Source organism: Saimiri boliviensis, chromosome 7, assembly GCF_048565385.1.
Source record: "Saimiri boliviensis isolate mSaiBol1 chromosome 7, mSaiBol1.pri, whole genome shotgun sequence".
In the NCBI taxonomy this organism is placed as follows: Eukaryota; Metazoa; Chordata; class Mammalia; order Primates; family Cebidae; genus Saimiri; species Saimiri boliviensis.
In genome coordinates this window covers 31,792,892-31,806,434 of record NC_133455.1, presented here as the reverse complement: position 1 = coordinate 31,806,434, position 13,543 = coordinate 31,792,892, and the positions used below count along the sequence as shown (strand labels likewise).

Sequence of the window (13,543 nt, the reverse complement as noted above, 5' to 3'; positions counted from 1 at the left end):
AGATCTGGAAATTCTAGAATAGACTGGTGGAAAATGAATGTTGCAATCATTCTAAGCATTTATATAAATTGTTCTCCTATGATCTAAGGAAACTGTTGTTTAAACAAATCTGTCATGCTGCAATCAGAGAAGAACATGAAACAAAGAGAAAGAGAGAGAGAAAAACATTCCTGAGTGCACTACAGCAATAGAGATGGCACTAAAATGAACACAAAATTAACACATTTTCCAGTACATGTAGTCATAGTTCTATTCTATATTTAAGTTCAAAAATCAATTAATGCAGTTTAAAGTTTTTCATTTTTCATTTTCTAAAAGCTACATGTCATTTTAATTATGCTTTATTAAAATGCTGTGTGTACAAGCTAAGTACTAATAGTTTAAAACCACTTTATGACATCATGTACATAAGTCCAAAATATTTTCACAGAGGAAGCTCAACTTCCATGTTTGAAAGATCTTTTATTTATGGAAGGAATGATTCTGTTCATCTCTGATACCCAGTATGAGCTAGAAAACTTTCTGCAAAGTTAACTTCCATGGACACTTCCTTAAAATTACAAAATTACACAAATCCATTTCAAATCTTATGTTTGAGGTCAGTTAAGTGCCCTAATTGTATGCATATTCTGGCATTCTTATAGAAATGTGAGAGCTTCTATTTCATTGTCTAACATTTCACATCAAATTCTAAAAGTTTCAAGAATGTTGACCTTTTCTCCCTGAGAGAAGCTAGTATATTAGCTAAGAGAAGAGCCAAAAGGAGTCAGTGAGCTATCTGAGGGAAGTATGACAAGATTTTAAATACTCCATTTAGTGGTTTAGGCCATACAGAATACATAGGCCACTAACAGACAACACAGAAAATACCAATACAATATCCGTCTTCTCTTCATGTATCTCAACTTGAACAATACTTTGTCTATCATATTCTCAAAACATATCCGAATAACAAGGGACACTATTGAAAAGTCTGAAACACAAATAAGTCTTTTTATTGTTACTTAATAACTTGCAAAGCTAAGGTCATAAAAATGTCTAATCTTTTCTTAAGAATCTCTTATTAATGGATATAAGCTATCACTTTGGTGCTCCAATATATGTAGCCTTTAAAGTGACACCTATCTTGCAGAAAAATTATTGGTTCCATACCCTCTCTCCTCAGCCTGGCCTACCAGGAAGAGATTTGGGAATAATCAAGAGCAGCCATTGGTTGTTTCCACTTCCTGGATTTCCCCTCTCCCTCTTCCAGTAACAGCAAGCCAGTCAGCTGATGATCAGTCAAAATACCTTATTCTGCCCTAGCCAAGGGGTGAAACCATGACCCAAGCTAGGCAACTGGAGGCTCTTTTCCTTGGAATCTGAATCTTGAGGTAAAAGGAGGAAAGAAATATTGAAAATAGTTGAAGTTGATTCACTAAAATTCATTCCTGCAAATTAACACATGGACCCAGTCCAATTTCTGAAAAAGGTTTTTGCAAATTTTGATGCTTATTTTCAGAAGACCAAAAAAGAGCCACCAAATGCAAAATGGTTTTCTTTCTTCAGACTGCCTATTTCAAAGCAGGGCTGCTATCTCAAAGAGAAGATAAGATAGGTTAGTTCAAGACGACATGGGTCCCTTTCCATACACCAAAAGGACAACACTATTGATACAAAACGGAAAGTGTTTTCAATATTCTTTTAAATTGTGTGCTATACTTGGGATGAAATATCTATTCTCTTCATTGTTCTTTCTTTAGGAAAACTGAACAGCTGTTTAAAACATGTTACATATTGTGCTATACTGTTAGTTGAAGCATTGACCATAACTTTCCTAGTCAATTCTCTAAAAGTGATACTTAATATTAGACAATGTTCATTATATAATACATACTTATAATACATAATCATAAGCCTCTATGTTAATATACTATATATTGCCAGGGCAATATCAAAAGAGAAAGTCTCAAAGTTGCTAAATACAAAGAATTGTGAAGATTAAATTACTGTCTTTTAGTATCTGTCGCTCTCTTCTCTCCCTCTTTTTATTTTTAATGGCAGGTTGTAATCCAATATGATAGTGTTTGTCTCTTAAGACGTTGCCTTTTCCTTTTTTTTTTTTTTTTTTTTTTTTTGAGACAGTCTCACTCTGTTGCACAGACTGGAGTCCAGTGGCGCGCTCTTCGCTCACTGCAACCTCTGCCTTCTGGGTTCAAGCAATTCTCCTGCCTCAGCCTCTTGAATAGCTGGGATTACAAGTGCCCGCCAACAAGTCTGACTAATTTTTTGTATGTTTAGTAGAGATGGGGTTTCACCATGTTGGCCAGGCTGGTCTTGAACTCCTTGAGCTCAGGTGATCCACCTGCCTTGGCCTCCCAAAGTGCTGGGATTACAAGTGTAAGCCACCACCACACCCAGACAGAGGCTGCCCTTTCTTAACTTTCTACTCTCTCTTTTTTTTTTTTTTTTTTTTTTTTTTTGAGACGGAGTTTTGCTCTTGTTACCCAGGCTGGAGTGCAATGGCACGATCTCGGCTCACCGCAACCTCCGCCTCTTGGGTTCAGGCAATCCTCCTGCCTCAGCCTCCTGAGTAGCTGGGATTACAGGCACGCACCACCATGCCCAGCTAATTTTTTTGTATTTTTAGTAGAGATGGGGTTTCACCATGTTGACCAGGATGGTCTCGATCTCTTGACCTCATGATCCACCCGCCTCGGGCTCCCAAAGTGCTGGGATTACAGGCTTGAGCCACTGAGCCAGGCCCAACTTTCTACTCTCTTTTTCCTTATCACCCTGTCCCACTTTTCAACCTATTCTGGACTTTAACATCTGAAAGAAAATACTTTTTTTACTTTTTAAGTCCCTTGTCAGGAGAAAACACCACTCTAAGTACAATGTAGCAAAGTACCATCTGACTGGTTTAACCCCTTAAAGAACAGAGGGAAGCTCTTTACATATTTACTCATCTGCTTCAGTTTGCTCTCCCATATCCTTAGCAATTTGTTGGTTTGTTTTTTAATGTAAACCTATTTCAATGAAGAGATTATTTTTATAGAATACAAAAGATATGTTCAGTTACCCAAGTAGTAAATAGAAACTTACTTCCAGAAATTTAATCTTCCACCATTGTAGGCATCATTTAAAATAGTGCTGATTCCACCTTGAATCACTGCAGCCCGTATAATCACGGATGCAAATCCAGCCACCATGATCCCAACTTGAAAAACGTCTGTCCAGATAACTGCTTTAAGACCACCCTTTGAGGGGAAAGTATATTAGAATTAATGCTTCTATCAGACATTATTAAGCACCTACACTCTGTTAAACGAAAATGATAAAAATATGTAAGTTGGCCAGGAAGTACACTCAAGGGAAACTGTCAGGTTGGGAGAATCTTCACACAGCAGGAGATGTTTAAATCAAGCAGAGGCAAAGATGGAGGGTCTGCCCAACAGAGAAAAGAGCATGGGCAAAAGCATAAAGGAGTCAAACTACATGAGATGCTGAATGTGGCCAGATACATACATATTTTAGAATGGAGTGGTGTTGGGAGATCATTGGGAAGAAAAATTCAGAGTCAAATTACAAGTAAATAATATGAATTTTATCCTACAGGCAGAGCTGATATTTAATCGGTTTGCACTCAGATGGTCATGTCTGCTGTTAAATATTATAAATGATCTGAACTAGCCACCACCAGAAATTTCCCAAGTTTCTCTATGACCTGAGCTGAACCAGCACCTGGCTGAGGGCCCCATCTTCTACGAGATCCAGCACCTAAAGGGTTAAGGCATAGAGTATCAGGGATTCCGTAAGATTTCCTCACTGCTGAGGACGAGCACACCTAATATCAGTGCCGTGCCCTACTGGTTTTGCATATTTTGCCACCTTTGCCTATATGCAAGGGGAAGTTATCACAGGCATGTTTTCGTTTTGAGACTGAGTTCTCTTTGCCACCCAAGCTGAAGTGCAGTGGAGCAACCACAGTTCACTGCAGCCTCAAACTCTTGGGCCCAAGCGATCCTCCCACCTCACCCTCCCGAGTAGTTGGGACTACAGGTGTGTGCCACCGTGCCTGGCTAATTCTTAAATTCTTTTTGTAGGGACAGAGTCTCACTATGTTGCCCAAGCTGGTCTCAAATTTCTGGGCTCAGCCCATCCTTTCGCCTTGGCCTCCCAAAGTGCTGGTATTACAGGCGGGAGCCACTGTGCCTGTGACCTACCACACGTTTTTAAGCTGAGGAATAATATGAGCACAAATATAATTACTTGGCAACAGTACAGATGAATCAGGAGACAAGATTAGGAACGATTGCAATGGATCAGATGAAAGAAAAAAATTTGTTATGCTCCATTTTCTACAAAGGATTAAATTATACTACAGACTATTTCTTACACAAAAATGTTACACTGCAGGAGGTCGGGAATAGGAGAGAGTAGGTATGGACAAAACAGATTGCAGCATACGACAACTGGAATTTTCAATTTTGCAAAGCAGGGGGTACAGTGAAAAGGGAAATATGTTCTGGACGTACCAGTGTACAGTAGAATGTGCAGACCACCCCCGTTGCCACTACTGCGCCCCACAGATCAAATCCTGTGACTGTAGAAAAAAAGATAATGCATGTGTAATTGTGAAATATGCACAATAAAAATACTCCTCAAAAATCATCAGAGAATGAAGCCATATCATTTATTAGGCACCTTCCTCTACACCCACTTGTCTAAAACTAAAACTAGCTCCAAATCTCATAAATATCTCAAAGACAAATGGAGTTTAAAATTCTATTTGATGAGTTTCTAACCCTCAGATACACAGATTCGACATTAGCTTAATTAAATAGATGGAAAGACATTTATATTGTAATTAAGCTTAGAAAGTCCTTGATACTGTGATGGATATTTCTTATCTCTCTCCCCCCATTATATATGGTTCAAATAAACACACTACTTTTTATGTGTTATGTTGCAAATACTTGAATTTGAGGATAATATATCATACTGACATATAGTGACAATATTCAATTGCTATGATGTGTAGAAAATTCAAATGAAGACAACATTAAAGGATTCTAATGTAATTGTAACATTGCAGATTGCAGATCTGATTTTTCAGAAATTTAATAAAGGTAATGATAATGCTTATTTTAAAACTTTTAAGTTCAGGTGTACATGTGCAAGTTTGTTACGTAGATGAACTTGTGTCATGGGGGTTCCTTGTACAGATTATCTCATCTCTCAGCTATCAAGTCTAGTACCCATTAACCCATTCGCTGTTTTTCCTGATCCTCTCCCTCCTCCCACCCTCCACCCTCGAATAGGCCCCACTGTGTGTTGTTCCCCTGTATGTGTCTATGTAAGCACACTATTTTACCAGTCCTTGAAGAACGCATTGCTAAGACATGTACTACTAAAATGGATATAGATGGAGAAAAGTCTTTATAATTTGCTGCTATTTATCTAAGAAGTGAGGGAATTTATTTCATTTTTTTAAAGAAAAGAATTGTGCTCACTTCAGCAGTACATATACTAAAATTAAAGGATAAATCAAAACCAAAAAATTACTTCTAGGAGAGGGAGAAAATAGGGTAGAGGAGACAGAGATACAAGCCAGGCTTCTTTAAACATATTTTGATGTATAGATTTTACTTTGGAACCACATAAATATTCCACATAATTATAAAGTCAAATTAGAAAAAGAAACTCCTTAATATCAATTGCAAAATGAAATAAATGGAACCTAACCGTACATCAAGTTTGTGACATTACCACACAGAGGAAATATGTCACAAAATGTTTAACATGGCAAATTAACATATATTCCTACTCAGATACACCAAGAAAAAAGAAAAACAAAGAAAAATATTTTTAACTGTGTTAGACCATCATATTATTCTTTATGGCTTAGGGTTGCTATTCTAAAACTATTACAACCATGGCTTTCAACTGTGACTGCACAGTAAAATCAACAGAGGAGATTTACAAAATCCTGATAACTGAGTCACTCAACAGGCTAATTAACTCAGAGTCCTGGCGATGGGGACCCAGGTACTGGTATTTTTGAAAGCCCCCCATCCCAAATGAATCCAATATGCAGCCAAGGTTAAAATCAGGAGGAACTTAAGGGGGCTACTGCTGAATAAAAATGGGACAATTTGGGCATCGGTAATAATACTAACGATAGCTACAAAATAACAGCAAACCTTTAAATCTATGAGATCTTAAGGATTTTTTAAAAATCTCAGTCACCCTTGAGGAATAGTAGAGAACCAATTTATTCTTTTTAAAACTCATAAGGGGAAAAATCTGACATTTATCCTGCCTTTCCTATACAAACTATTTTTCAGAGTAAACACATAGTTAATAAGAGGAAGTTTCTCTTTATAGAAGTATTCCGTCTAATTAGTGCAGAAGAATTCACAGCACTAGAAGATTCCATTTTATAAGCCCCAATGAAATAATAAATCTAGAATGATTGTCAATAGCTGCTGATTTTTTTAAACTTGACATTCTAGGACTCATGAAGGAAATAAACTTAGAGATACTGCCTACACATTATGATTTCGAAAAAGTTTAAGTGGAGTCTCAAAAAGATTCTAGATCTAACCACTAGTAGTAAACTACTACCAGTTTATAGGAATACATAGGAATGGGGAACATTAAATGACCCCATAGAGATGTAGTTGTTAAACCTAAAACCTGGAAAACTGGACAGAACAAATAACCCAGTTTCTTCAGCAAATAAGTTTCCATTTAAATGAAAAGAAATAGAAGAGAGATTGTAAATTAAAAAAAGATTTTAGAAGAGCCTCAAAATACATTCAGTAAAAATTGACAGAGAAATAGGAGCAATAGAAAAATCAATAATTATATTTGAAGATTTTAACATCCTTCTCTCAGCAATTGATAGAACAAGTTTAAAAAAACAGAAAAGAGATGGAAGATGTGATAAAACTATTAGCCAACTAAATCTTTGACTCTGTATGGAACATTACATCCCACAAGCACACAGTATACATTCTTTTTAAGAGTACATGGAATGTTCAAGATAGAACTGATCCTGGGCCATAAGACAAATCCATAAATTTCAAATGATTATAATTATATTAGTTCTCTGACCAAAACAGAGACTATTTATTAGTTTGGGAATAAATAACAAAAAGACATTATAGAAAATTCTCAAATATTGAAAATTAAGCAATATACTTCTAAATAACCCCTGGGCAAAAGAAATCACAGGAGAAGTTAGAAAATATTTTGAGAACCAAATAAAAACACAAGGTCAAAATCCATGGGCTGCAAATAAAGCCGTGGTTAAGAAAAATTAATAATTTTAAATGTTTGCATTATGAAATCAGAAATACTTAAAATTAATGATCTAAGCTTCTACCTTAAGAAGCTGGAAAACATAAACCCAAAGTAACTAGAAGAAAAGAAACAACAAACAGCACAAGTTAATGAAATAGAAAACAAAATCAACAAGCCAAAACATTGGTTCTTAGAAAACATTTAAAACATCAATAGAATACTAGAAAGACATATCAAAATAAAAAGATAGAAAAGATGTCTTGTCAATATTAGGGATAATTAGAAGGGATGTCACTGTAGATACTATAAACATTAAAAGCATAACAGGAGGTTTGTAAACAACTTTATGCCAATGAATTTGATAAGTTAGAAGAAATGGAAGCATTCCCTAAAAAAACACAATTCACCAAAACTGACCCAACAAGACTTTTAAAATCTGAATAAGTCTGTATATGTTAAAGAAATTGAATCCATAAACCAAAATCTTTCTACAAAAACAAAGAGAAGGTCCAGATGCCTTCAGGGTGAATTCTATCAAGCACATAAGAAATAAATACACGGTTTAATATAAACTATTTCAGAAAATGGAGGAGAGAACATTCCCAACTCATTTATGAAGCCTTATTAAAGTGTTAGCAAACTGAATTCAGTAATATATAAAAAGTATTATATATTATGACCAAGCACAGTTTATCCCAAGAATGCAAAAATTAGTTTAATATTCAAAACTCAATCAATGTAACTTTCCACATTAATACTGCAATAAGACAGGAAAGAGAACTAAGAGCTATAAGGATTAGAAAAGAAGTAAAATGGTCACTATTCATAAACAACACAAAAATCCTAAGGGTATCTTCAAAAACCTGCTTGATTTAAAAAGTAAATTCAGCAAGTTCTCAGGATGGAATATCAACATATAAAAGTCAGTTGTATTTTTATAGACTTGCAATGAAGAATTGAAAAATGTTACAAAACAATACCATTTTCAATAGCATAAAAACATAAATCATCTAGGACTAAATCTAAGAAATAGTAAAAGACCTCAATATCCAAAGGTACAAAACATTACTAAGAGAAGTTTTATTTTGATTTCTTATTTCTTTTCTTCCTTTAAAAAAAAAAATATGGAATGCTTCACAAATTTGCATATCCTTTTTGTGCAAGTGCCATGCTAATCTTCTCTGTATTGTTCCAGTTTTAGCATTATGTGCTGCCAAAGTAAGCACTAAGAGAAATTTTTAGAGGGCTAAGTAAATGAAAAGATATGTCAGATAATTAATTGGAAGAATATCTACTTTTGTGAAGTGTTCAAGTCTTTGACTCACTTTTTATTAGGTTATTTGTTTTTATTCACTTTATTATTTCAGGAACCAATAAGCTCAGCCATAATAGTTATACATAAAGTGAAAATTAAAACAATAGCTGGGTGCAGTGGCTCACGCCTGTAATCCTAGCACTTTGGGAGGCTAAGATGGGTGGATCACCTGAGGTCAGGAGTTCAAGACCAGCCTGGCCATCATGGTGAAACCCCATCTTTAAAAAAAAAAAAAGAAAAGAAAAGAAAAAAGAAAATTAAAACAATAAAGTAATAGATAATACCCACTAGGATGACTAGAATAAAAAAGGATAATATAAAATGTTGGCAAAGATGTGGAATGACTAGAATTCTCACATATTGTGTCGTGAACATGCAAAATGATACAACCACTTGGAAAAGCTGTTTGGCAATTTCTCATAAATTTACACAAATTCCTATCCTCAGCTGGGTCTGAATACAATTATATGTTTAACTTTATACACATCCATGTATGTCCTTTACAATGGAAGTGAAAACAGGGGTCAAAAAGAAAAACAAAACTCACAAAACCTGTAGAAGAATGTTCTTGGCACCCTTAATTCACAATAGCCTGAAACTGGAAACAACCCAATGTCTCTAACAAAAGAATGGATACCCAAATGTTGGTAGATGCATAAAATGAAGTACTACCAGTGGGAAAAAAAAAAAAAAGGACTGAACTGATACATGTAGCAGCATGAATGAATCTCAAAAATGTTTTCTGAGCAAAAGAAACCAGACACTTAAAAGGCTCTATATGATTCCACTTACATAAAATCTAACAACAGGGAAAACTAGTTTGTGGTGGTAAAAGTCAGAAAATGGTTTCTTGGGTCCATTGGGGAATTGTTAAAAAGACATATAAGGAAAATTTCTGGAAGCGAATGATGGAAATAATCTATATCGTGAGTGGGGTGGTAGTTACACAAGCTATTATGCAACTATTAAAACTCATCCAGCTGTACACTTCCCTGTGTTCTGTGCATTTTATTGTATATTAACTGTGCCTCAATAAAAACTGGTTTTCTCAACAGGCAGCAGGTGGTCAGAAAAAAAGAAAGAAAAAAAAGCTGGCTTTCCGTTTTAAAAAGCAGGAAAGGGAAACTTAAGAGACATCAACTGCTGCAATCGCATAATCTTATTTGGATCCTGATTCTAACAAACACTGAAAAATATCAGGGAAATGTGAACACTGACTTGATATGAACTTAAGAAATTAATATTAATATTTTAGATACAATGATGGTATAATTATGGTTTTTTAAAAGTCTTTATTTCTAAAAGTCATACTGAAACCCAGATGAAATGACATATTTGCAGCAAAATAATCTAGTAGAGGTAAGGGGGAGTGAATTAAAATGGACCATGAGTTGATAAATATTAATGTAGAGGATGAATGAGCACATTAAGGAGCTCTGTTCTCTCTTAGTATTTGAGATTTTCCAAAATTTAAAAAATTTAAAAAAAATAGATCTAGAGAATGTTAAGTTTCAATTAAGTTAAATAAGCTTTTTTTCGGGCATCTGTTGCACACTAAGTTCTGTGTCTATGTCTGTGCCTACTGCCTTGGTCACAGTAAAACACACATTGACACTCTAGTCATCAAAACACCTTCACTCTGGTTCTAATTTACTCTCAGGGAGTGGTTTGAGCCTGATAAGAGAAGAATCCCTCACTTCTTCAAAGATTGAAGTCAGTCCTCTGATTATCCCCAGAACTGCACTTTAAAACCCTACTATGATTAATTACACTTAAAGCCAATAGGTAACTTATGAAGTTTATAACTCAGTTCTCGACATATGAAATGATCCACTTGTGATGTTGGTAATATTGACGTGGAACATGCCCAGCATTCAGAGTTCAACAGCACCTTATATATGAAGTTCCTCTTGGTAATAATACTGTTTACTTCATAAACTTAGGTGATAACTACGTGTCTTTCATAAAATCAAGAAAGCAGAATGTGGAATTAGTAGGTTTTCTTCAGGTCATATCATGACCCCAGGAATTGCACCACCTTCTTCCCATCACAGAGTCCACATGTCCATTTTACAAGGAAGTTTTAGAGAAATTCACTTCCAATAGATCAGAATTCAAAGGGCATGCTCTTTTCCCAAAGCCTTTTGAAAATATGACTAACATAAACCTTTGCTTCAATAAATGATACCAGGCTCACTGCATTTATCTTCCCAGATCTAGAGAGTATAGATACTCTGTTGGTCAGCACAATCTTCATAAATGTATTTGTAAGGGCACTAGAGACATCTGTCCTTTTGTTACTAGGAGCAGTCTGATTATTCGAATCACATAGCTCTCTTTCTCTTTCATTTTGGGCCATATTAGAAGTCAGGAGAAGAAAAGCTTTTCTCCCTTCCAAGTTTTACAACAGACCTAAGCAGAATTACAGGGAAGCTTCCAGGAGATGGGCTCCATGTTATAGACCCACAGGAGGGGATGCCATGAATCCTGACTTTGACTACAGGTGGCTTTAATTCTAAAGGAATGAATGGCTGGTGGGCACATCCCAGAGAAGTACCACCTGGAGAAGTCTGCCTCTGTAATGATCTACAGGTACTTTGGAGCTATCCATCCAGAAACCCAAAGAAGCTACTATAAACACTGAACCCATTCTGCCCCTCTAGTAAAGCTGATGTAGGTTACTAGAAGCATTCCTTCATCTTCCTATTTCCCGAAGGAGAAAATAAGCCTTGCTGAAAGTGAACCCCAAAATGTGAGTTACCTAACTGGCAACTCTAAAATGTACCTTGATTCAAAGCCAGGGCAGGGGCATAAATAACAATTCCAGTGTACAGAATCTAGGGGAAAAAGAAAGTCAAATGAATTATACAAACTATGAAATTCATGAATTATGTCTGAGTTATAAAATAAAAAATAATTGATTTTTTCCATAGCTTCAATTATGAATTAAAACAACAGTTTCAAAATGCCTAATAAAATTTGTTTGTAACTTGAAAACTGTTATTTATGTAAATTTTACTCTTCTGTTTATGGTATGGTCATAAGTTACAAACATGTTTTTGTAATCGGCTTATGTAAAAATACGGACTTTTATATGCTACTTCGTGCAAATGGTCACTGATCCACCAACTCAAGCTTGAAATAAATTTCCTACATCTAAAATAATTAGAAAAAAACAAGAATCAATCATATGTCTTCAAACTGTTAATTGCTGCATAATTAATCAAGAAAACAGTAAAAATTTGGAAAACCTATTTTTAAAAGTTTCAATGTTCATAAATTAAACAAAAGTGTAAATTTGCCCTAAAAAAATCCTGAAAGCCAACAAAAACATTTGATCTTTTTCATATTAAAAAGATATTTAATCTTCTTAACATTCATTATTTTCATTCATACATTTAACAACAATTGATCTGGGGTATAATAGTGAGTAAGATAAATAGTCTTTTTCTCAAAATATAATTTTTATTGTGTTTGATCTTTCAAATATATCCCATAGAAGCTAAGTCCATGATTATTCCATAAAAGCATATTATGAAAATAAAAACATATTAAGTACCTTTTGAATGTTTGATTATATTGCATGAGTAGAACTATGAAGTCCTTCAAATGGGAGGTGCTAAAGCTCTCCTTCTTTTTTGCAAAAAAGAACTAACTTTCCACAGTCATTATTCTGTCCAAGTTGAAGATTTAAGAGCATGATCACAGGCGACCTTCCTAACACTTGTCCCCACTTCTCATTTCTATTGGCATTTCTAACAGAGATCCAGTGAGGGTTTGAACAGTTGGTGAATGCAAGCTACCAGGCTCAACTCTCTAAGGATCCCTTCCTTTTACACTGCAGTTGTTAAGGACTGATAAAATTTAAGTTGTATAATTTGCAAGGATATAAAATGGAGTGGAGTTACATAATTTACAAAGGCACTCTGTCTCACTTGCAGCAAATCCTTTGGTAGCTTTTTTTAAATTTAATTTTTTTTTTTTTTTACGGAGTCTTGCTCTGTCACCCAGGCTAGGGTACAATGGCACAATCTTGGCTCACTGTAACCTCCGCCTCCTGGGTTCAAGTGATTCTCCTGCCTCAGCCTCCTGAGTAGCTGGGATTGGGATTACAGGCACCCGCCATCATGCCTGGCTAATTTTTGTACAGATGGGGTTTCACCCTGTTGGCCCAGCTAGTCTTGAATTCCTGACCTCAGGTGATCCACTCGCCTCAGCCTCCTAAAGTGCTGGGGTTACAGGGTGAGCCCCTGTGCCCCACCCTTAGGTAGCTTTTGATTGGAGACATGGAATTGCAATTAGAGACAAGAATGCAAACCTCTTCCACAAACTCCATTAGCAAATCCAGCCTAAAGTGTTTAACTGTCAAGAGGAAGTTGTGTATATAAATAATTGTGACACTGATCATTATAATCTTCCAGCATCAGGGTGAACAGTGGAAAGTATTCTCTGTCACTGGCTACTTGGCAAATCCTTGCTCTCCTTTTGTGTCAATCAGTAAATCTTTAAGTGCATGTTCTTGAATTACTGAATTGAGTATTTGGCTTTAAAAACTCCAGAACTTATGATTCTGTTGTTTTACTCTTTAGTTGGTTCTTATAGTCTAATTTTTAAAAGAGCACTGATTTTTAAAGCATGATTTCAAAGAAAATTATTTCCTACTGTCTTCCTAATGGAAGTTAATTTTTTTATGCCTATTTCTCAATATGTCACTCAATATGTACTCGTTCTCCTTTTGTTATAATTCCCACTATCAGCAACAAGTATCTTTGTCATGTAGTAATGCCCTTCCTGTCACCCTGGTGGAGGTGAAGGGAGATCACACAAAGGGAAGCATATATTCCAACTGTCACTTCATCAATGTAATATTTAACATTTACTTAAATCATTCTGCTTTTCCAGGAAGTAAAGCATTATCAAAACACTGTTCGATTGTCT

The 13,543-nt window shown here is 35.4% G+C and overlaps 1 protein-coding gene and 1 non-coding gene across 2 annotated transcripts in view; both read right to left on the bottom strand.

Annotated features, from left to right (window-relative positions):
- Nucleotides 1–13,543, bottom strand: part of SLC5A8 (solute carrier family 5 member 8) — a 52,370-nt gene that overhangs the window by 32,599 nt on the left and 6,228 nt on the right. Inside the window, exons 3-5 of the mRNA XM_003929609.3 lie at nucleotides 11,391–11,442; nucleotides 4,518–4,585; nucleotides 3,085–3,239 (exon numbers count right to left, since the gene is read on the bottom strand). Coding sequence (XP_003929658.1) covers nucleotides 3,085–3,239; nucleotides 4,518–4,585; nucleotides 11,391–11,442 — 275 coding nt within the window. The remainder of the gene's footprint in view (nucleotides 1–3,084; nucleotides 3,240–4,517; nucleotides 4,586–11,390; nucleotides 11,443–13,543) is intronic.
- Nucleotides 8,409–8,516, bottom strand: LOC120365133 (U6 spliceosomal RNA). Its single transcript, XR_005580152.1, has one exon. It is a non-coding gene; the product is annotated as a U6 spliceosomal RNA (small nuclear RNA).